Genomic DNA, 22,680 nt, shown 5'->3' with positions numbered 1-22,680 from the left:
GCAAGATCTGCACCTTTGGAAGATTGGATTAGAGACACAATTAATGTTGAGGCTTATGACCATGATGATATGTGGGTAGGAAAAGCAATTTCAAAAGGTTTGAGAAATGTTAGCTGTTTTGGATGTGGAAAGCAAGGACATTTGAAAAGGAATTGTAAACAGGTCATTCCTAGAAATAATGTTTCTTCAAGGAACACTGGCAACAGAATGCCCCTTCTTTCTGGAGTATGCAGAAGGTGTGGTAAGGGAAAACACTGGACCAACGAATGTAGATCAACAAGGGACAGACAGGGTAATCCTCTGCCTCGAGCTTCGGGAAACTCCCAGAGGGGCCTCAGGCAGGCCCCCACAGTAAATCCAGTTCAAACCTTTCCTGCAGTTGTAGAGGAAACCCCTACTCAAAGCAACTAAATAACCACACGTCTATTAGAATAAATCATGTTGGTCGAGATGATGAAACAGAGAAAATAGGAAATTCAGGAAAAAACATAAAGAAAATTTTTTGGCAAACTTCTATTAATGAACAAAGACCAAAACTAACAATAAAAATAAATGGTGTTTTGTTGTCTGGTCTGGTAGACACAGGTGCGGACATTACCATAATTGCACCAGAATTTTGGCATCCAACTTGGCCTCTTCAAGAGGTAAACGTACAACTGTTAGGAATTGGGACATTATCTCGAGTGAAACAAAGTGCAAGATGGCTTGAATGTATAGGTCCAGAAGGACAGAAAGGAAAATTAAAACCATATATGGCTAACATAGCTATGAACCTGTGGGGTCGAGACTTGTTACAACAATGGAATACTCAGATTAATATCCCTCCAATCTCAGAAACAAATCATAAATTAGTACATGTTTCTGAGAGAAATATTAAAAGATATTATTCTAATGAGTGCTCACCAGCCATCCATGTCATACAAAAACAGGGCACAACAACTGATAATCTTCCAAAAACACCAACAGCTCTACCTTTAAAATGGTCAACAGACAAGCCTGTATGGGTCCAGCAATGGCATTTAACAACAGAGAAACTCCAGGCTTTAGAAGAGCTGGTGGAAGAACAGTTAAATGCTCATCATATTGAAGAATCAACCAGCCCTTGGAATTCTCCTGTATTTGTTATTAAAAAGAAATCTGGGCCGGGAGGTGGTGGCGCACGCCTTTAATCCCAGCACTCAGGAGGCAGAGGCAGGCGGATCTTTGTGAGTTTGTGGCCAGCCTGGTCTCCAAAGCGAGTTCCAGGAAAGGCGCAAAGCTACACAGAGAAACCCTGTCTCGAAAAACCAAAAAAAAAAAAAAAAAAAAATGGAGAATGGTAACAGACCTTAGAGCAATTAACAAAGTAATTCAGCCAATGGGCTCTTTACAATCTGGAATTCCTTTGCCTACTCTGTTACCAAAAGTATGGCCTCTCATAGTTATTGATTTAAAAGACTGTTTCTTTTCAATACCCTTACAAGAAAAAGACAGAGAAAGATTTGCTTTCACAGTGCCTACTTATAATAATTCTCAACCGGTTAAAAGATTTCAATGGAGGGTTCTCCCATAGGGAATGTTGAATAGCCCAACTTTGTGCCAATATTTTGTACAACCATTAGAAGTGGTACGTAAAAAATTTCCTAAATCTATAATTTATCATTATATGGATGATATTTTATTAGCTGACTCAAATGCAGATACTTTAAAAGAATGTTTGAAGAAGTAAAGAAAATTTTGCCTTGCTGGGGATTACAAATTGCTCCTGAAAAGATACAAAGAGGAGATTCTATTAATTATTTAGGATATAAAATAGAACTTCAAAAAATTAGACCTCAAAAGGTGCAAATTAGGAGAGATCGACTACAGACTCTTGATGACTTTCAAAGATTGTTTGGAGACATTTCTCATCTAAGAACTATTGTTGGGGTAAAAAATGATGAACTGAATAATTTGTTTGAAACCTTAAAAGGTAACAAGGACTTGAATAGTCCAAGAGAATTATCACCTGAAGCTGAGAAAGAATTGGCCTTGGTAGAAAAGAAAGTACATGAAGGGCATGTAGGTCGTATTGATCCAAAGCTGAATTGCATTTTGGTTATTTTACCTTCTAGGCATTCTCCAACAGGAATATTAATGCAAAGGGAAGATATTATATTGAAATGGATATTTTTACCAAATAAACCAAATAAAAAATTAAAAACTTATGTGGAAAAAATCTCTGACTTGATTTGGAAAGGAAAATTGAGACTTCGTCAATTAGCAGGAATAGACCCAGCAGAAATTATCATACCTTTAACTAAGGAGGACATTGAAAAATTACGGATAGAAAATGAAGCTTGGCAAAAAGCTTGTAGTAATTTTTTGGGAGAAATTAACAGCAAATATCCCAAAAGCAATAGAATTGATCTTATAAAGAGAGCTGATTGGATCTTGCCTCGAATTGTGAGGAAAAACCCCATATCTGGAGTTCGTACATTTTATACAGATGCCAACAAACAAGGAAAGGCAGGTTACAAATCAGAAAATTTAAGTAAAGTGGTTCAAAGTCCTTATAATTCAGTTCAAAAATCAGAATTGTATGCTATTCTGTTGGTATTAATGGATTTTTCAGAACCTCTCAATGTAGTAACTTACTCTCAGTATGCTGAAAGAGTAGTATTACATATTGAGACTGCAGAATTTATCCATGATGCTTCAGAATTAACTTCACTTGCTGTGGGATGTTCTATATGGCAAATGTGTTGCTGATTAGTCAATAAATAAAACACTGATTGGCCATTGGCTAGGCAGGAAGTGTAGGCGGGACAAGGAGGAGAATAAAGCTGGGAAGTGGAAGGCTGAGTCAGAGAGACACTGCCAGCCGCCACGATGAGAAACAGCATGTGAAGATGCCGGTAAGCCACGAGCCACATGGCAAGGTATAGATTAATGGAAATGGATTAATTTAAGCTGTAAGAACAGTTAGCAAGAAGCCTGCCACGGCCATACAGTTTGTAACCAGTATAAGTCTCTGTGTTTACTTGGTCGGGTCTGAGCAGCTGTGGGACTGGCAGGTGAGAGAAATTTATCCTGACTGTGGGCCAGGCAGGAAAACTCCAGCTACATTCACTATTTATTCAATTACAAGATATAATCAGAAAAAGGAGTCATCCTTTATATATAACTCACATCCGATCCCATACTGGTCTGCCAGGCCCTCTAGCACAAGGCAATGATGAGATTGATAAATTATTGATAGGAAATGTGCTGGAGGCCTCAGAATTTCATTAAAAAAAAATCATGTAAATAGTAAAGGTTTAAAAAAGGATTTTTCCATAACCTGGCAACAAGCCAAAGAAATAGTAAAGAAATGTCCTACTTGTTCCTTCTACAATCAAACGCCATTACCAGCAGGATGTAACCCAAAGGGTACTCAGAGGAATTTAATCTGGCAGATGGACGTGTTTCACTTTGCAGAATTTGGAAAATTGAAATATGTACACCAGACTATCGATACTTATTTAGGATTTCAATGGGCAACTGCTTTGAGTTCCGAAAAAGCTGATTCTGTAATCACTCATTTGCTAGAAGTTATGGCCATCATGGGTATACCTGCACAAATCAAAACTGATAATGCTCCATCATACGTCTCTGTTAAAATGAAAGAGTTTTTTGCTTATTATAATATAAACCATATTACAGGTATACCACATAATCCTACAGGTCAAGCAGTTATAGAAAGATCAATTTTAAGTCCAATTGGGTGATGCTTTCCGTGAACTGTATCTTCCTTTTTGTATGAAGTAGAGTTGGGGTTTAATTATATACATATACACATTTAAGCTTAGAGGTTAAGAGAAAAAGAAAAGCACTCAGAAAAGACACCTGGAAGCTTGGGTATGGTAGATTTCTCTAAGAGACTTGCTTGCATCTTTTTTTTTTTAATTTATTTTTTTCCTTTAATAGATCTTGAGTGTTATTCTAGGTCACATAAATTCTTAAATTCTGTATCACCCCACGAATGCTTTGGCAATTAAAAAAAATTATTTATTTAATTCTATTTTATGTGCATTGATGTGAAGTTCCCCGGAGCTAGAGTTTTGAGCTGCCATGTGGGTGCTGGGAATTGAACCCAGGTGTGGGGGGCCTGCCCCAACTTTTTCCCCCAGGGTACTCTTGAGCAGGGAGAAGTAGGAAATATTTAGATAAATATATAGAGGGAAGAGACAGATAGGAACACAGGATAGCCTCGGGAGGGCCTGGGTCAAATCCTGCCAGCCCCTTCTGTCTCTTCTAAAGGGCTATTTATAGAAATGCCAAGGTGTGGAGCAAAAGACCTCCCCCAGCACAGCCAAGTGCAGACCCTCCAAACACCTGGTAACCACACACGTGGTCAACCCATCCCCTTATGCAGCCCTGCTGGGTAAAGCAAATTCATCTCACTAAGAAACCCCAACACCCAGGTCCTCTGGAAGGGCAGCCAGTGCTCTCAACCACGGATCCGTCTCTCCAGCCCCAGCTTTAGCAAAAGTTTTTTGATGGCTCTTGTGCCATACCAGCTTTTAAAACATAAGTAATCAGAATAAGCATACAGATCCATCTGCATTTTTTCACTCAGCATATAAACATTGAACACTTAACATGTAGCAGGTATCGTGGTAGATGCTATAGCATACAATGCTGAATAAAACACATCAGTCTCCTCAAAGAACCCCTTATTCCCTGGGATAGGTATTTTAAGTAGACCTTGGCACCATATTACATTAATGGCAGACTGTCCTGAAAGGGGCCTTCCCAGTGTCATGTGTGACATTTGTTCCTCACACCCATGAAAAAAGTTACTGCGGCGCAGACATTGTGGCTTTTACTCTGTAATCCTATTACTTGGGAGGTTGCCACACAGCTCCAGGCCAGCCTGGGCTGCAAAGTGAGATGTGTCTTAAGGCAACAACAAAACCACCCAAAACAAACAAAAAGGCTTATTACATAATTGAGATTGGCCAAGAGCAGCTGGTCAGGGAGTGGACTGAGCCAGGAAAGACTAGCCCTGTAGCCTTTATTGTGGTTATGGGTCCCTCTAGATGGGAGTCTCTAGCGATGCTGGGAATCACCTGCCTGCAAAGAACGTTTTTTGCTTGTTTTTGTTTTGAAGATTGTGTGTGTGTGTGTGTGTGTGTGTGTGTGTGTGTGTGTGTGTGTGTGTGTGTGTGTAAGAGGGAGGATGCCAGAGGAAGCCAGAAGAAGGTGTCAGGATCTGTGGAGCTAGAGTTACAGGCAGTTGGGTGCTGCGAACTAAACTCGGGTCCTCTGGAAGAGCAAGTGTTCTCCATAGCTGAGCCATCTCTCCGGCCGCGTGGTGGTGGTTTGCTTGTTTGAGATGCTGGGGTCGAGCCCAGAGCCTCACCCATACTAGGCAAGTGTAATATCCATAAACCACTTCCAACTCCCCTTTTTACACAGTTGTCCCAGATATGGAGAAGAAAGGAGAGCTCTAAGAGCAGACAGTAGCCAGACAACAGAAGAATGGGGTCAGTGCCTTCCCACACAAGAAGCGAGACCGATACCTGGATGTCATTAGGGCCATTCATCACCGATTATGCTTACTTGTCATGGATTTTTTTTTCTTTTTTCCCCATTATACAGATGTTGCTGGTCTGAAACTTGCTATGTAGACCAGGCTGGCCTTGAACTCAGAGATCCTCTGCCTCTGCTGGGATTAAAGACATGCACCACCACACCTGGCTTTTTTTTGTTTTTGTTTTTGTTTGGCTGTTTTTTTGTTTTGTTTTGTTTTGTTTTGAGACAGGGTCTCTTGTAGCCCAGGCTGGTCCCTTACTATGTTGCTGAGAATGACCTTGAACTTCTGATTGTCCTCCCTCTATCTCCCACATCTTGGAGTTTTATGGTAGCTTTATCCTCGATTGCCTCTTGTGTAGTAGCTCATAACCATTGACTATCTCGTGGTGGTCTACTCACCGCCGCAGCTAACCAGATACACATACAAGCACACACAGACATATTGCATCATGAATGTCGGAAGCGCGAACCAGAACCTGACAGAGCCTAGGCCCCTAGGAGAGTTTAATGCCTGAGCTTACAACAAAGGAAATCTCCTTGGCTTGACCTTTACGTCATGTGGATAAGCGCTAAATACTTCCTTGGCAGCTGAGGAAATAGCCTTCAAAGAATTGCGATTCATCCAAGGCAGCAGGGCAAGTCTAGGATTAACGTCTGTGTTCTAATAACTTTCTTTAGCTGTCCGTGGGCTGATGGGGCGAGGCCCGGTCTAAATGACACTGGTAGTTTAGCATAAAAGGCTGTAAGGGCTGGGGACATCATTGCAGTGACAGAGCCCTCGTGTAGCTTGTGTGAGCCCCTAGGTTCAGTCTCCAGCACTATAAAAATAAAACGCTCTTGGCTGGTTTGCTTTGGGGATAGTGTCTTGTAATGTAGCCCAGGCTGACCTGGAACTTTTTACAATTCTCCTGCCTCAGCCTCCCAGAGGGCTGATTGTGAACCACCATGTCTAGGTAAAAGGATTTTTAATTCTGTGTGTGTGTGTGTGTGTGTGTGTGTGTGTGTTTGTGTGTGTGTGTGTGTGTAGGGCTTAATTGATCTAGAGATAGGGTCTCATTCTGTAGCCCCAGGATGGCTTGGAACTCAGTATGTGGTCTCCTGAGTCCAGCAATTCCAGGGGTGGCGGTTGTATTTTGTTTTGTGCGTCCTGTCCCCGGGGCTCCGATCTATCTACCCACTTGCTGGTGTGGGCAAGCCCTTTACCACTGTTCTGGATCACAAGCCCACATGCATGGTTTTAATTCTTAATGAGAACATTTAAATTTTTTTCTTACACGTACGTTTGCGTGCTCGAGTGCCAGTGCAGCCTGTGAAGGTCAGAGGACAACTTGTCAGAACTGGTTCTTTTTCCGTAGTGTGGGTCCGAAGGATTGAACTCAGGTGGTCAGTCTCCTCGGCAAGAGACATCGCCTGCTGAGCCATCTCTGCGACCCCGGAACATTATTTTTGTTGGCAAGAGGACACGCTGTGACTAAGGAATAATGTTTTTCTGCAGACTGCTGCTTTGGGAGAGCTGTGGTGTCTTGGGTTTTTTTCTGTCAAACCATTCTCCTGCTCCTGACTGTTCGTACTTGGGTTCACACTTCCAAAAAAAAAAAAAAAAAAAAAAAAAACGCAGGGGGCTCTACACTCTGCTCGAGGAAAGGACGCACTATCCTTAGCTAGAGCACAATGCTTTCCATGCAGCAGGTACTCAGTTACATTGGAGGAATGTGCATTTTAGAAATACTCATTTAGTCAGTGGGTGATGGATGAATTTTGGTCATTCGAGTCAGAAAGTGATGAGGTGCCAGCTGCCTTCGTGGGGACAGGACAAGCCAGCCTTATGCAAACTAACTTCAGGCAAGGGGAATAAAGTCCCCAGGTGGGATACAAACATACAAAGCTTGGTGAGGACCGAAGAGCTGCACGGGCAGCGCACGCACAGTTACGCCCCCTGTGGGTCAGGTGACGGCCTTCCCCTGGCAACGGCTTGTTCCTAGCAACCGAGCCTCGGCGGGTCCAGGCGGAGCTGCCAGCGGGCGGGAGGCCGCTGCCATGAATCCGTCAGGAAACCTTGGGGTCATAGAGCAGAATGGGGACGAAAACTTAGCTACCCCGATTCACGGGCCCTCGGTGCATTCGGATAACCCGCAGGAGCGTATCCAGGCCAGGCGCCTGCGCATCGCTGCTCGCCAGGAAGCCCGGAGGCGGTGAGCAAGGGTGGCGGGAACCTTGACCGCAGTGTGGGAGCTGGGGGCGGGCTGGGTGGGGGCCCTGCGGTGAAGGATGGGTGTGGTCTAAGTGTGAGCAGGAAACTTTTTCTTCCAGAACATGCAAGCAGTGAGTTTTAGGCCAGCTAGGTGTAGTGGCCTTTAATCCCAGAGGATTAACGAGGCAGAGACAGGCAGACCTCTTTGAGGTCAAGGATAGCCTGGTCTACCTAGTAAGGCCCTGTCTCCTCGAAAGAAAAGGAAACGTTTTCATTTCAATTAGTGACCACACTCACTGGCCCCTAGGTCATGCTGATGTACTGTAGCAAAGATCAGGATAGCTACTTGTTTGTGCTTGCAGAAATTGATAATCATTTGCTAGAATCCATCCAGGTATTTCGAGGGCCAGACCCGTGAGTTAGGAGGTGTGAGGGGAGCCTCCAGGCCTGCATCCTCGCCATGCCCCCTTGGCTCCGAAGTCTTTATTAGCTTAGGCACAGTCGAAGGGACAACCGTTGGGCTCCCACACTGTGAGAGCTCTTACCCAGACTTAATGTGGCAGCTCTTCAACTTCTAAGTAGTTCATTCCGTTTTTACTTTGGGGGAGCAGAAAAAAAAAATGACCATTGGCTGAGTGTACAGATCCAGCAGAAGCATAAAATGTTGGTGCCCATGTGGCTTCATCCTAGTTGGGTAAGGCCATGATGAGGGTCTGCGTCGCTAGGTATCAGTGATAACTCAGATCTTGTTTTAATTGTCCTAAAACTGTCTGGGTTAGCCCTCTTGGCTCACTGTCAGTTCCCTGAGGTCCACCAGTCCTTGGGGGGAGGGCTGTGGGCATCATTACAGTGTGTGTTTGCCATTGTCTTCCAGGTTCTTCCTCCTGGGGACCCCGCCACTTCATTAGTTAATAGGTTCTGGGATGAGAGCTGGTATTGGTTCAGGAACGGGGCAAGGCAGGAGCATTCCCAGTGTGTCTGTCCCTGCTTTCTCTGGCGAACAGATGAACTGGACTCTCGTCTGCCCTTCTGTTGGGCTCCAAATAGTGCTGAATTTAACCGTCTCCAAAGCTGTCTGCGGATCATGCTTTTGGCTGTCGCTCTGGCCTTGACAGTGAGTGATACTGGGGATTCGGTGACGTATAAAACAGAAGTTCCCTCGGGAAGTTTGGACTCTAATGGGGGAGAGAGGACAAAGTAGAGTGAACAAAGGGAGTGAGTGGCACTTTAGGAGCTGTGAGGAGGACAGTAAGGAGGAGAGGAGGGTAATGGGTATGGGACCTAAAGACAGGCAGCTAGAAAGGGTGGCCTGAAGCCCCAGAAAGAACTAACGGTATACGATAATGTCTCAACAAAATAAAGGCTACTTTCTCCATGGGAAGGGTGGCACTTTCGCCTTCAAATGGCTCTACTTACTTCTTGAGGACTGGGGTGAGGGGTCAAAGGCATCACCAAGGAGACGAGGGCAGGAGGCGGGTGCTCTGGTTCTGGGGAGGCTCTGGATTGGCCTGGACTCTTTGTGGTGGTGGTGTAGAGAGAAGCACTGGACTCAGGACAGCGTTTCGAGTTGGGACTGATGGACGTTCCGGATTGGCTGTTGGAGCAGAAGCTGGTGAAGCAGGGAGAGCAGCCTGTGGCAGCGTCTGTTCCTAGGGTGACGGCGAGCCGCCGGTGGGACAGCCAGGCGGGACATCAGAGACTGGGTTTTGAACATGTTAAGCCAAGTTGAACATTGTAAGGTATTAAAACTGAGAAGTCCTTTAGGCATTTGGAAGTGGGTCTCAGGTTGAGGAGAGAGTCCTCTTTTAGTAATCTTGAGTAGCCAAAGAGTCAGCCCGCAGAAGCGGCCCACGTGGATCATTAGGCAGAGGTTCACGGTCCAGCCCCACCCTTGTCCCAGTTCTCTTTGTTAGTGCATACATAATGTAACAATGCATTGGCAATACCTTTGGGGTAGGAGAGTCTGTTCTAGGCAGTGATCCTGAACTCCCTGAAATTCTCCTGCCTCAGCCTCCCAAGTGCTGCAGACACTGGGTGCCAGCATATCCGGCATATTTGTCGTAATATTAAAATTAATTTTTTCTGCTTTATGGTAGCAGCATATTTCAAGTTTCTAAGTGATGGGTATTCAGAGTGAAATAATTCTAAATGCTCTTTATTGTCCCTGAATTGGGAGAATTTGTACAATCACGTACTTGTATGTGTGTGTATGACTAACATGACCCTCCACACCCCTTTGGAGATTCTAGCCTTATTTTCCCTTGTCTCAATTAAAGTAGAAGGCAAGAGACAACTTCTGAAAGTTGTCCTCTGACCTCCAGAAGTGTACCATGGTTTGAGTACACACACACACACACACACACACACACACACACACACACACACACACAAATGAATAGATAAGTAAGATTTTTTTTAAAAAGATAGTTGTCAGCCCCATGTGGTGACACATGCCTTTAATCCCACCACTCAGGATGCAGAGGTAGGCGGATCTCTGTGAGTCTGAGGCCAGCCTGGGCTACAAAGCGAGTTCCAGGACAATCAGGGCTACACAGAGAAACCCTGTCTCAAAAAACATAAAAACAAACAAACAATCAAAAATAGTTGTCATCAGTGTGGTGTGCACGCCTGTAATCCCAGCACTCAGGAGGCAGAGGCAGGCGGGTATCTCTGAGTTCAGGGCCAGCTCTGTCAAAATAGGGAGTTCTAGGCCAGCCAGGGCTACCTAGTGAGATCCTGTGTCAAAACAAGGCAAAACAAAACACTAAAGAAGCCTGGAGAAATGGCTCAGCAGTTAAGAGCAGTGGCTGTTCTTTCAGAGGATCTAGGTTTGATTTTTAACCCCCATGGCAGGTCACAACTGTCTCTAACTCCAGTTCCAGGGGATCCAATGCCCTCTTCTGGATTCTGTGGGCACTGTGCAGGCACATGGTACACAGACATACATACATGCAGGCAAAACACCCTTTAACATAAAATAAAATCCTAATCATAAAGAAACTGTTCAGCACGATGGAGGAAATAGGTCTACTCCAGGTAAGGAGAGGATATAGCTCAGTGACCAATCACGTGCCAGTTCCCAGCACAAAAAGGAAGAACTGGAGAGGAGGGGAGAGGAGGGGAAGGGAGAGAAAAGGAGAAAAAGAAGGGAAGGAGGGGGAGAGGGAGGGAAGGAGGGGGAGGGAGGGTTGAAGGGTCATTCCAAGGGAGAGAAGTGCCCACCAGCTTCCAGGGTGAAGTTGCTGTGGTACATGCCAGTAACTCCATGACTTAGGGAGGTGAAGGAGACAGATCATGAGTTCCAGGCCATCCTGAGCTACATAAGGAGGGCCTGTCCCAAAACAACCAGCAAACAACACAACACAATGGGACAACAGAGGATGACCATGCCCAGCTTCCTGTGGGGGCTGGAGGCCGGAGGTTCGAACTGAGGTCCTCAAAGTTTCTATTTTCCCAGCCCCTGGTGGATGGTTTTTGTTTTTAGATTTCTTTACTTTATGTTATGTTATATGATGGTGTAAATGGATGTTTCCTGGTCCGACCCCCCCCCCCCACCTCACCCCCTTTGCCTGTTCCCAAATACCCAGCTGCTGCTTCCCAAATAATTGACCCAGGCTTAGTATAAATTATAAATGCTTGGCCAGTAGTTCAGGCTTATTACTAACTAACTCTTACATTTTAAGTTAACCCATGCTCCTTATTTACACTCTGCCACGTGGCAGTACCTTTATTAGCATGGCACATTCATCTCCTGCTCCTTCTGCATCTGGCTGGCAACTCCTGACTCCGCCCTTCTCCTTACCATCATCCTTAGTTTGGTGGCCAGCCTATACTTCCTGCCGGCTGTGCTTTATTAAACCACTTCAAGTGACAAATCTTTACAGTGTGCAAGAGGATTATTCCACAGCATGATGGTTTTGCCTGCATGAATGCATGTGTACTATGTGCATGCCTTGTGCCTGGGAAGACCAGGGCATCGGATCCCTGGGACTAGACTGATTTCAAGGCATGTGGGTACTGAGATCTGAACCCAGGCCCTCTGCCCGAACAAGTGTTCTCAGCCTCTGAGCCGTCTCTCCAGCCCTGTAGTGAGTTAAACTCACGGCACATTTTAGTTTGGTCTCGCCTCATTTCAAGGGCCTGTTAGTGGCGTGTGGCCAGTGTCCACCGTATTGGCCAGCACAATGCCCGGGAGGTCAAAACGGATGGATTAAAGCTGAAAAGGGATTGAAATAGAAACTTGGTGACAGTTTATAGCCGTCACTTTCCTTTCTGAACCCCTGATCTTTGTCCCAGGGATTAGCTGGAAGTATTTAGACAGGAGTTGGTTATTAATTAATTGATTGATGGCCAATGTAGGAAGTTTGAGGTGGGGCTGGGGATACAGACAGGTCAGATAGTCTGGCAGCGTCCTAGCAGAAGGGAACAATTAGTGTTCCTTCCAGAAAAGCGAAGGGTAAATTCAGATCAGGAGACTGAGCGAAAGGATGAGAAGGATTTGGGTACGACTCCCCAGTGGGGGCTCTCAGCTCTCTTATCTCAAAAATGGGCTGCGGTGGACTTTGAACAGAGTGGGTGGAGCTGAGGCCAGTGGAGGGCTCTCCTTGTTTCCTAATGAATGCTGGAAATCTGACAGCTTCCTTCCTAAACCACTCAGGAGCCCTTATGACTACTTGTGACTTGGGAGTGAGGAAGGCCCTTCCCTCTTCCTTCATCCCCGCCCCCCTTCTCTGTTTTCCAGATAGTAGGAATCATAGGTGTTGGTCACAGTGCCTACCTCAACTGGCGTTTTAATTTTTTTTCTTCTTTTTTTGAGATGGAGCCGCACTATGTAACCCAGGTGGCTGGCCTTAAACTCACAACCCTCTCCCTTGGCCTGTAGAGTGCTGGATTACAGGCCAGAGCCACCATGCTCTGCTCTCAAGCTTAGTCGAGGTCACACCCATCCTTTTCTGGGCTAAGCAGCTCTTTAGATCACTGTTGCGTAAGTTACTTAAGCAAGCTGTTGGGACTGGAGACGGCCCAGGGGCTAAGAGTGCATGTATACTGCTCTTGTGCAGGACCAGGGGATGGCTCCAGCATCCGCATTGGGTGTCTCATGACTGCCTGAAATGCCAGCTCCAGGGGATTCACCGCCCTCTTCTGGACTCCATGGGCACCTACATCTGCATTTGCACATACCCCCTCCCCCAACACATACACATATACATCATTAAAAAATAAAAATAAGCTGGGCGGTGGTGGCGCACCCCTTTAATCCCAGCACTCGGGAGGCAGAGGCAGGCAGATTTCTGTAAATTTGAGGCCAGCCTGGTCTACAGAGTGAGATCCAGGACAGGCACCAAAACTACACAGAGAAACCCTGTCTCGAAAAACCAAAAAAAAAAAAAGAAAGAAAGAAAAAAAGAAAGAAAGAAAACGCCTCCTAAAGATTGGACTGTAGGCAAACCTGTAGGGCATTTTCTTAATTGACAAGCCCATTGTGGGTGGGGCCATCCCCGGACTGGTGGTCCTGGGTTCTATAACAAAGCAGGCTGAACAAGTCATGAGGAGCAAGTCGGTAAGCAGCATTTCTCCAGGGCCTCTGCATCAGCTCCTGCCTCCAGGTTCCTGCTCTATTTGAGTTCCTGTCCTGACTTCCTTTGATGATGAACAGTGACACAGAAGTTTAAGCTATATAAACACTTTCCTCCCCCAATTTGCTTTATGGTCATAATGTTTCATCTCAGCAGTAGAACCCCTAACTAAGGATGTAACTGGATTCCTAGGGGTCTACGCTGAGGGGTCCCAAAGGTCCGGGCCCAGCTACCCGTTGGAAAGGCCAACTAAAGGCAGGGGAGGAATTTACTCTTAATGTGGCCGCACTGGAGAGTGAATGCCAATGAGAAATCTGTCCCTGGCCTAGCTCTCAGGTTATGGTTTTCCTGGTTGACCATATCTCAGGACCAGTGAGGCAGAGCCTGCCAGAGATAAGGAAGTCCTTGCTGCCCTGGGCTGGTTTTAATTCTCATCAAAGGCCGTTTGCCATGCAGACCTGTTCCCTCCTGGAGCCCAAGGTAAAGCTTAAGGGAATGATGCAGAGAAAAGGAAGGTCAGAACGGTGAAAAGTGGCATTAGCTGGCATTTTGCCGGTCATCATGTAGACAAATGGCACACAGAGGTGCCAGCCACCAGGCACCCGACCGTCTTGGTTACTTTTCCTGCTGCTGTGTCAAAGGCAACTCTTGGGGGAGTTTATTTCAGCTCATAGTTCACAGCAGGGAAGGATCCCGGTCAGGGTTGGTGGGTGGTGAGTCTTCCCATTTCAGCCATTCTGTCAAGACAAACTCCATGTACAGTCCAGACACCCGTCTCCCAGGTGATTCCAGATTCCGTAAACCGACAGTTCCCACCATCAAGGCGACTGGTAGCTCTCAAGTCTTTTTCACCTGACTGGATTTTTTCAAAGATGGGCTTGGTGTGCTAAGGTTCTCCATTCTCTTACATTTGCTTCTAGTGTGGGGTTTTGTTGTTGTTGTTGTTTTTTGAGACAGAGTTTCACTGTGTAGACCAGGCTGGCCTCGAACTTAAGAGATCCACCTGCCTCTGCCTCCCGAGTGCTGGGATCAAAGGCCTTCGTCACCACCGCCTGTTGTTTTGAGACAGGGTCTCTTTGGTTTTTTCGAGACAGGGTTTCTCTGTGTAGCTTTGCGCCTTTCCTGGATCTCGCTCTGTAGACCAGGCTGGCCTCGAACTCACAGAGATCCGCCTGGCTCTGCCTCCCGAGTGCTGGGATTAAAGGCGTGCGCCACCACCGCCTGGCGAGACAGGGTCTCTTTACATAACCCCGGCTGTCTTAGAACTCAGCACTGTTTTTATTATCATTGTATGTATGGTGATTTTTTTTTTCTTCTTCTGTGATTCTGGGGCTGGGGATTGAACCCAGGCAAGCTTTTACCACTGAGCCACACCTCTAGTCTTATTATTTAAAAATGTATCTAAGTCTGGCGTGATGACTCCTGTCTGCAGTCCCCGCACTTGGGACCAGAGACAGGTGGATCTCTTCAAGTTCACGGCCAGCCTGGTTTACATATCGAGTTTCAGGCCAGCTAGGGGTTACAAAGTGAGATCCTGTGTCCAAAAAAAAAGAAAAAAAGAAAAAGAAAAGAAAAATCCAAGTGGGCTGCCTTTGGTTCTACGGAGCGTTTAAAGACGGAGCGCGAACACTCGGGTAACAGCAGCCTCCGCGTTGGTGTCTTTGTGCCGCAGGGAAGCCTTGGGAGAGTATCTAGATGGGAAGAAGGAGAGTGAGGAGGAGCAGAGCAAGAGCTACAAGCAGAAAGAAGAGAGCAGACTGGTACGAGCTGGCCGGCGACAGCCGAGACCCTTGGCAGGAGGGAACTACACCTTTTGTGTTCCCTTCTCTCCACCAGCAGATCTGGAGTCTGCCCGGTGGGGGGCGGGGGTGGGGTAGGCTGGGGTGGGCTGGGGTGGGGGTGGTCCCCATCCCCCAGGAGTGAGCTTTCAGATTGTGGGTTCTTCTCAGGAAAGGTGGCGCGTGTCTGTAGCACCAGCATCCAGGACACCGGGGCAGGAGGATTGCTCTGTGTTTAAGGCTGGCCTAGGATACAGTGTGAGCCTGTCTCAAAGACAGAGAAAGTGCCGGTGTCCAAAGCACAAGGGCTGGAGGTCAGATCCCCAGAACCCGTGTAAATACTGAGTGGGCGGGGCAGCAGAGACAAGCCAACCCCAAAGCAAGCTGGCTTGGAATTTGCTGTGTAGACCAGGTTGGCCTTAAAAAAAGATCCACCTGCCTCAACCTCCTGAGTTCTAGGATGAAAGGCGTGCACTACCACCCCCAGCCTTAATTTTTTAAATATATAATTACATTTTATTTATTTTATGTGCCTGGGGTGTATGTGCCATGGTGCATATGGCAGAGGACAGTTTGTGGGAGTCGGTTCTACAATGCAGGTTTTGTGGGTTGAACTCAAGTTACCTGGTTTGGCAGCAAGGCCCCTTAGCCCAGTGAGCCATGTCATCGCCCCTCTTAAATCCTTTACAGAATGTTCTAGCTTTACAGATTCTCATCTCTTCGTTTTTTTAGAAACTGACGAAACTACTGCTCTGTGGTACGGAGTTGGTGACAAATATCCTGGTGGCTACCGACATCCGAGAGATCCATAGGAGGGTGGAAGAAGAAGAGATTAAGCGTCAGAGGTGAGGCATCGACCGCGCTTGCGCACTGCCGACGACGTGCCGGTCCTAATGTTCTTTTGAGTCCTTGGAACGAAAATCTGTCCAACTCAGTCTCTCATGAAATCTCCTACCTGCTTCTCACGACTCCACCTTCCCTCTTCCCCCACCTGGCTGTCCTCTCCCTCCCCTCCTCAAGTGTCCCAAGCTGTGCGGGCTGGAAGGGGTAGACTCCCTCGATCCACAGGGAACACTCAACCGCAGTCTGATCTGGAATTGAGATGAGTGTGAAGAGCCGTAGGAAGTCACACAAGGAGGCTTATAGGGTTTCTCTGCAGCCGCCAGAGGAAACTGAGCAGGCTTTTAGGTTGGGCTGGAAAGGCCAAGTAGGGTTCCGGCTGTTGAGAAGGAGTTTTTTAGGCAGAGGTTTGCAATCTCAGCATGGGCTTGGGAGTGGCAGGTGTGGCTCAGATGCTGCCAGCGGTCCCGAGAAGGACTCTTGCAGGTGCAGCTTGTTGAGTAGGAGTTGCTGACAAAGCCCGTGGTGACTATGGGGGGAGGTACAGGGTGTGTGCGTGTGCGTGTGCGTGTGCGTGTGCGTGTGCGTGTGTGTGTGTGTGTGTGTGTGTACCTTCACCTGAAGTCAACACCCGCCTCTGCCAGCGAACTTCTTTTTTGCAGCTCTAGAGCTGCCGCAGAATTGATAGAAACCTGGGCTTGGAGCGCCCCCTAGTGGTGTATCTGCAGAAGCGACGACGGGCTCAGATGAGGCATCGATACTTTGAGACAAAGTGTTGTTGTGCATTGGGCTTTCTTCCTCTTAGCCAGGCTTCTCTGATCCTAGTAAACACCTTGGAAAACCGTGTGGCTTGTTTTCTGCAGTCTGGCATACAGGACCGTTACCTGAAGTCATGCTGAAAGATGACGTCACTGTGGCGGGCATTTAGAGACGCTGTTTCAAGCCTACGTGATAGTGAAGATTTGGAGGGCAGAGGAGAGGGGAAAAAAATCAATCAAGAAGCTCTTTATTTAAATCAATTAAATGACCAGACCCACAGATAGCCCAGTGTTATGTACATATATGGCAGCGTATTTTAGAAAAGAAAAGAAAAATTGTAATGGGTACTGTGACCTAGCTTGGACAGTGGAGGTGTAGGGGATGTGATCATAGGATATTTATGTTGTGGCTCCTGTCATTAAAGAAATGTGTGCCCTTTTTTGGTGATAGTCTTATAGAGTTATAGGCATTCACTGATGTGGTCCTAGCCACCATTTCAGAAGCGCTCCGGCCTCAGCTCTGATGGCGACTTCTCTACCGCATCCTTGGCGTACCCCTTCACAGGGCCTCTTTGGAATCTCCGAAAGGCACTCCTGATTTTGTTACTGATGATGGAAGGGGACACCTGAGGCTATGCTGTTAATGACAGCATATGTAAGAGTTTAAGAGCTGGGTGTGGAAGTCATGCCTGTATTCATCTCAGTACTGGAAAGTCGAGGTAGGAGAATAACCTCAGTTTTGAAGCCGCTCAGGGGTACCTACTGAGTTCCAGGCCAGCCTGGACTGCAGCTGAGACTCCCAACAAAAAGAACTTAGGTAAAGCTTGTGAAGTGGTTGCCAGACACTGAGCCCCCAAACAGTGTCCTAACAACGGGTACCCAAGGTTGCCAGGGTAGGTGTTTCATCCTCTGCGTGGTACAGAGGAGGAAAGGGAGGCGTGTGGAGGTTCCGTGATTTGTCTTGAGTCTACTCACAGTAAGGTCAGGATTTGAAGCTAAGATGTAATAATTCTAAATATGTCACCCTCTCACCTGGCCGGGCTGGCTTCAGGAGAATGCGTGGAGGTGCTTGAACATTGCCTTGTTTTTTAAATTGGGGTTGGCATTTATGAAGAAGAGGTTTGGTCTGAGTCACTTGTCCTGATGCTTTGACAAAATGCTGGACAGGATCAGCTTAGAGAAGGGAGGGCTTCTTTTGGCTCACAGTTTGGGGGTCACAAGGATGTCGTGTCAGCAGGAGCCCCGGGCAGCAGCTGCTCACACTGCACCCGAAGCCGAAAGGCAGAGGGAGGTGAATGCTGGTGTTCAGCTCAGCTTGTCCTTTTGACTCAGCCCCGGACGTCAACCTTTTAATCTATGCATGGGTGCTGCCCATATTTAGAGCTGGTTCCCCACCTCAGTTGACTTAATTTTGACATGCCCTTGCAGACACGCCCAAAGGTTTGTGTCTATGGTGACTCTAAACCCCGCCACAATGACAAACAATATTAACCACCGCAGATTTCAATAGAGATTTGAGCATGGGCATGCAGAGAGGGGGAGAGAGACATGGAAGGGTCCGTGCTTTCGTGGATGGGTTGTCAAGAGATGGGCTTGCTGGGTCTGTCTTGGCAGGGGCTTGATATAAGTTACATGGGGTGAAGCATTAAACTAAAAGAAAGGGTGTAGGTAAGGGTGCTTGCCCCAAGACTGACGAACCGAGTTCATCTCTGGGACCCACATGGTGAAAGCAGAGAACTGACTTCTTCAAGTTGTCCTGTGTCCTCAACACAAAGGCTGTGTCACATGCCTGCCCCCACACACATGTGCATGTACACACACTTACAAAAACACAATACATAAATAAATATGCAGTACGAAATTAAGCTGGAAGTAGTTTCCCCAGAGTTTGGTTTTTCTTTGGGTGAGTCTGAGAGGAGGGCCTGGACCATGGAGCCCGTCTAATGCTCTCAGGAGAAGCTGCCTGCTCCTCTGGAAGGCAGGACCTAGGGCACCCAGCATGCTTCTATTTGCAGACTCGAGAAGCTGGAGAATGAACTTAAGACCAGCCAGGACAAATTTGACGAAATCACGGTGAAATGGGAGGAGGGCCGACGGAAGCGGATTCCCCAGGAACTGTGGGAGATGCTCAACACCCAGCAGGTGCACTGCGCTGGCCTCGTGGAGGACAAGAACAAGCTGATCAGCGAGCTGCAGCAGGCAAGGGGCGGGGCCTCCGTCCTGGCTGAGAGGGGCGTGGCCTGGTGGTCCTTGGCTTTTCCTGCCTTGCTTTATCATCTAGCCTGTGAACGAATTCAAGCCCGGAGTGGTGATGTGCACCTGTAATCCCGGCACTTGGGAGGCTGCTGGAGGACGACAGCAAGTCCAAGGCGGATGGGGCTGCAGCAATGAGATCATGTTGATAAACAAGAAAGAAACCCACTTGATTGTATTTCTGTTCTAAGTGGTAAAGATTTATCATGTACACAGTGTTCTGCTTGCACGTATGCCTGCAGGCCAGAAGGGGGCACCAGATCTCATTATGATGGTTGTGAGCCACCCTGTGGTTGCTGGGAACTGAACTCAGGACCTCTGGAAACGCAGCCAGTGCCCTTAACCGCTGAGCCATCTCTCCAGCCCGTTGGCAGTTTCTTTAAACTCTCAGAAGGTTTTGAGTCTGGTACAGTCCCGTTTGTCTATTTTTGATTTTGTTCCCACTGCAAATCCAGTGTCCCGAGGCTTTTCCTGTTTTCTCCCAGGCCCTCGCTGTTTTAGGCTCTGCTTTTACGTTTTTATTCCATCGGAGTTAATTTTTATGACATAAGGCGGGAACACTGTTTCATATCTTACATACGAACTGTCCAGCTATTTCAATAATGCTCCCTCCACCCCCCCCCCTTTTTTTTTTTTTAAACATATTCAGTTTCTGGGCACAGTCCTATAGTCCAGGTTGGCTTTGACAGTCTGTAATTGAGAACGACCATCAATTTCTAATCCTCTTGGCTCTGCCTCCCAAGCACTGAGATTACAGGCGTACGTCACTATACTGGGTTTATGTGGTGCTGTGGTTCAAAGCTGGGGCCAGCTGCATGCTAGGTGAGCACTCTACCGACCCAGCCCTGCATGCTAGGTGAGCACTCTACCGACCCAGCCCTGCATGCTGGGTGATATCATCTGAGCTACATCTCTGGCTCTAATAACATTGAAAGGACTTTGAGCATCGTGTGGACTTGTTGAAAACTCTAGGGTCGGGGCTAGGGCTGAGCTCAGTGGTAGATGATTCCCCAGCACAAGGCTCCGCCCTGCACTGCCAACCTCTGCCAACTAGCTCCCAAATCATGGCATAGAGACTTATTAGTTATGAATGCTTGGCCTAGCTTGGGCTCGTTTCTGGCTAGCTCTTTTAACTTAAATTAACCTGTTTCTCTTGATCTACCTTTTGCCTTGGCATTTTTACTTTTCTTTTCTTCTGTATCTCTCTCTCTCTCTTTTAAAGATTTATTTTTTTATTTAATGTGTATGGGTGATTTGTCTGCTTCTGTGTCTGCACACCAGAAGAGTGCATTGGATTCCATGGGATTATAGTTAAAGACAGTTGTGAGCTGCCATGTGGGTGCTGGGAATTGAACTCAGGTCCTCTGGAAGAGCAGCCAGTGCTCTTAACCACTGAGCCATCTCTCCAGCTCCTGCTTCTGTACATCTTACTTTCACTGCTTCTTGTGTCTGCTGGCTGGTGGCTTCCTGACTTTCGGCCCCAGGCGTCTCCCTGATTCTCTCCTGTCTCCCCCATTCTCTTCCCTATCCCCCCTACCCCCCATCCCCACCTCTCCCTCCTCTCCCTCCTCCTCCTCCTTCCCTCCTCCCTCCTCCCCCTCCCTCCCTCCTCCCTCCTCCCCCTCCTCCTCCTCCTCCTCCCCCCCCCCTCTGCCTCCCCCTCCTCTTCCTGGTGCCTAAGATTTCTCCTCCTATTTATTCTCTCTGCCTGGCAGCCCTGCCCATCCTTTTTCCTGCCTAGCTATTGGCCATTCAGCTCTTTATTAGACCAATCAGATGCCTTGGCAGGCAAGGTGAAACAGATGCAACACATCTTTACATAATTAAACACACCATCCTTACGTCCTTAAACAAATGCAGCATAAACAAAAGTAACACACCTTTACACAGTTAAAGTGATATTCTGCAGCATCAACAAATGTAACACATCTTTGCCTAGTTAAAATAATATTCTACAACATGCCACCACACCTGGGATTCTTTTTTTTTTTTTTAAATCAAGTCTTGCTGTTTAGGCCGGGCCAGCCTTGAGCCCACTATGAAACTAAGTGTGGCCTCAAACTCACTTAGTAGCCAAGGCTGAGTCGCACTCACAACCCTCCCATCTCTAGGCCATGCCATCATGCCTGCCTTAATTCCTACTGTTTACAGATTTGAATGGGAGGTGGTGGGTCGGTATGCTTGGAAGCTCTTGCTTCTGTCTCCGTTTCTGACCAACTTCTGCCTGTGCCGTTCTCAAGGAGTTAAAAATAAAGGATGACCAGTATGTGAAGGACTTGAAGAAACAGTCAGACGACATCAGCCTGCTTCTGGAGAGGATGGAGGAGCAGGTGAAGAATGTGATGAAGAACTTCCGTCAGGAGCTCTTTCACATCGAGGTGAGGGCTTGTGGGGATACCTGGAGGACAGCCACACCTGTCCTGACAGTCCAAGGTGGGGCCCCAGTGGCTCTGACCTCTGATTTTAGGGTTTGTTTGCTCACTCATTCACTTATTCAACAAGTAATAGTCAAGTGTTTACTGTATGGCAGGTATTGTTCCAGGGGCAGACGAGACAGCCATGAACCAAACAGAGCCCCCACTGGAGCCTGTGTTCTCACGGGCAATGGCTCCCGCTAAGCATGTCAGTTCCTAGGCATTTTATTTGGCTAATAAGTACTGTGACAGGGTTGGAGCATGTGCGGCGGTCAGTTTTCTGTCACTGTACCCGAACCAGTACCCGAACAAGACAACTTAAGGGGAAAAGTCTTGCTTCAGCTGGTGGGGTTCAGAGGACTCAGTTTGTCCTGCTGGAGAGGGCCTGGCACTGAGCAGTTCACATGAAGGTGGGAAGCAGAGAGGAGTATGCCTGGGCTGAAGAGTGTCCTCGTCTCCCTTTCCCCCACCCAGACCCCCCAGCCTGTTTACTCAGGGTCCTAAGCTAACGGACCACCCATATGCAGGATGGCTCTTTTCCTAAGTCCGTCTCAGACTCTCCAAGAGGTGTGCTGTCTCCCAGGAGCCTCTCAGTTCAAGCTGACAGTGGAGATGAACCACAGGGAGTGAGTGAGGGATGTCCGGCTGGTGTCCGGCCGGCGAGGTGAGGGGATAGGGACCAGGAAGTGACAAGTAGGAATCAGAGGTCATTGCCTTGGATTTGAGTGACACGTTCAAGATTGAGATGGGGTTTTAGGTCCTCCAAAAAATGCAAGAGAGACAAGAGGGCTGGGGTCCTCTCTCCTGACTGTCACTTCCGCAATGGGCAGGTCTTCACCGTCTGCATGCTGTCTTTGTAGAGTCAAGGCTGAGATACACGCTGAGGTTGGCCCTGTGCTTGCCAACCAGAGCACCTCTTTTGCCTCTCGTACCAGGCCTCTGGTAGACCAGGCTGTGGGATTCTGGGCAAGCTTTCTTTCAAAATTTATGTGAAGTACACATTTGCTGACTTCCAGTCAACTCTTTCAGCAGCCATTTTGGGAGATCCACGTGTGTATGTGACTTCATCTGTATGACTAGGCACTTGTGTGGTTCCCTGAAAGTCCTTTGGTACTGGTGGGCCACCCCCACCCCTGCAGTGGAAACAGACACCAGGATCTTTTCCTGTCTTGGTTGTAGAAAGCGTTTGAGCTAGAACGGCAAGAGCTACTGTCCAATAACAAGAAGAAGTGGGAGCGAGCACTGCAGGCTCACAATGCCAAGGAGGTAAAGGGGTGGATGAGTGGATGGGGGTGTCCGGGGTGACCTGTTGACCCCTGGGCAGTACTGGAT

The 22,680-nt window shown here is 47.4% G+C and overlaps 1 protein-coding gene across 1 annotated transcript in view; it reads left to right on the top strand.

Moving 5' to 3' along the window:
* Positions 1–7,492: 7,492 nt before the first annotated feature.
* The window catches only part of Drc1 (dynein regulatory complex subunit 1), a 33,639-nt gene continuing 18,451 nt past the window's right edge, over positions 7,493–22,680 (top strand). Inside the window, exons 1-6 of the mRNA XM_059248463.1 lie at positions 7,493–7,730; positions 14,978–15,065; positions 15,816–15,928; positions 18,697–18,880; positions 21,175–21,312; positions 22,528–22,614. Of these exons, the coding sequence (XP_059104446.1) occupies positions 7,576–7,730; positions 14,978–15,065; positions 15,816–15,928; positions 18,697–18,880; positions 21,175–21,312; positions 22,528–22,614 (765 nt within the window). The 5' untranslated portion in view covers positions 7,493–7,575. The remainder of the gene's footprint in view (positions 7,731–14,977; positions 15,066–15,815; positions 15,929–18,696; positions 18,881–21,174; positions 21,313–22,527; positions 22,615–22,680) is intronic.

Source organism: Peromyscus eremicus, chromosome 22, assembly GCF_949786415.1.
Source record: "Peromyscus eremicus chromosome 22, PerEre_H2_v1, whole genome shotgun sequence".
Lineage (NCBI taxonomy): Eukaryota > Metazoa > Chordata > Mammalia > Rodentia > Cricetidae > Peromyscus > Peromyscus eremicus.
The sequence above is the reverse complement of the archived record's forward strand: the minus strand, read 5'-3'. Positions and strand labels throughout refer to the sequence as shown.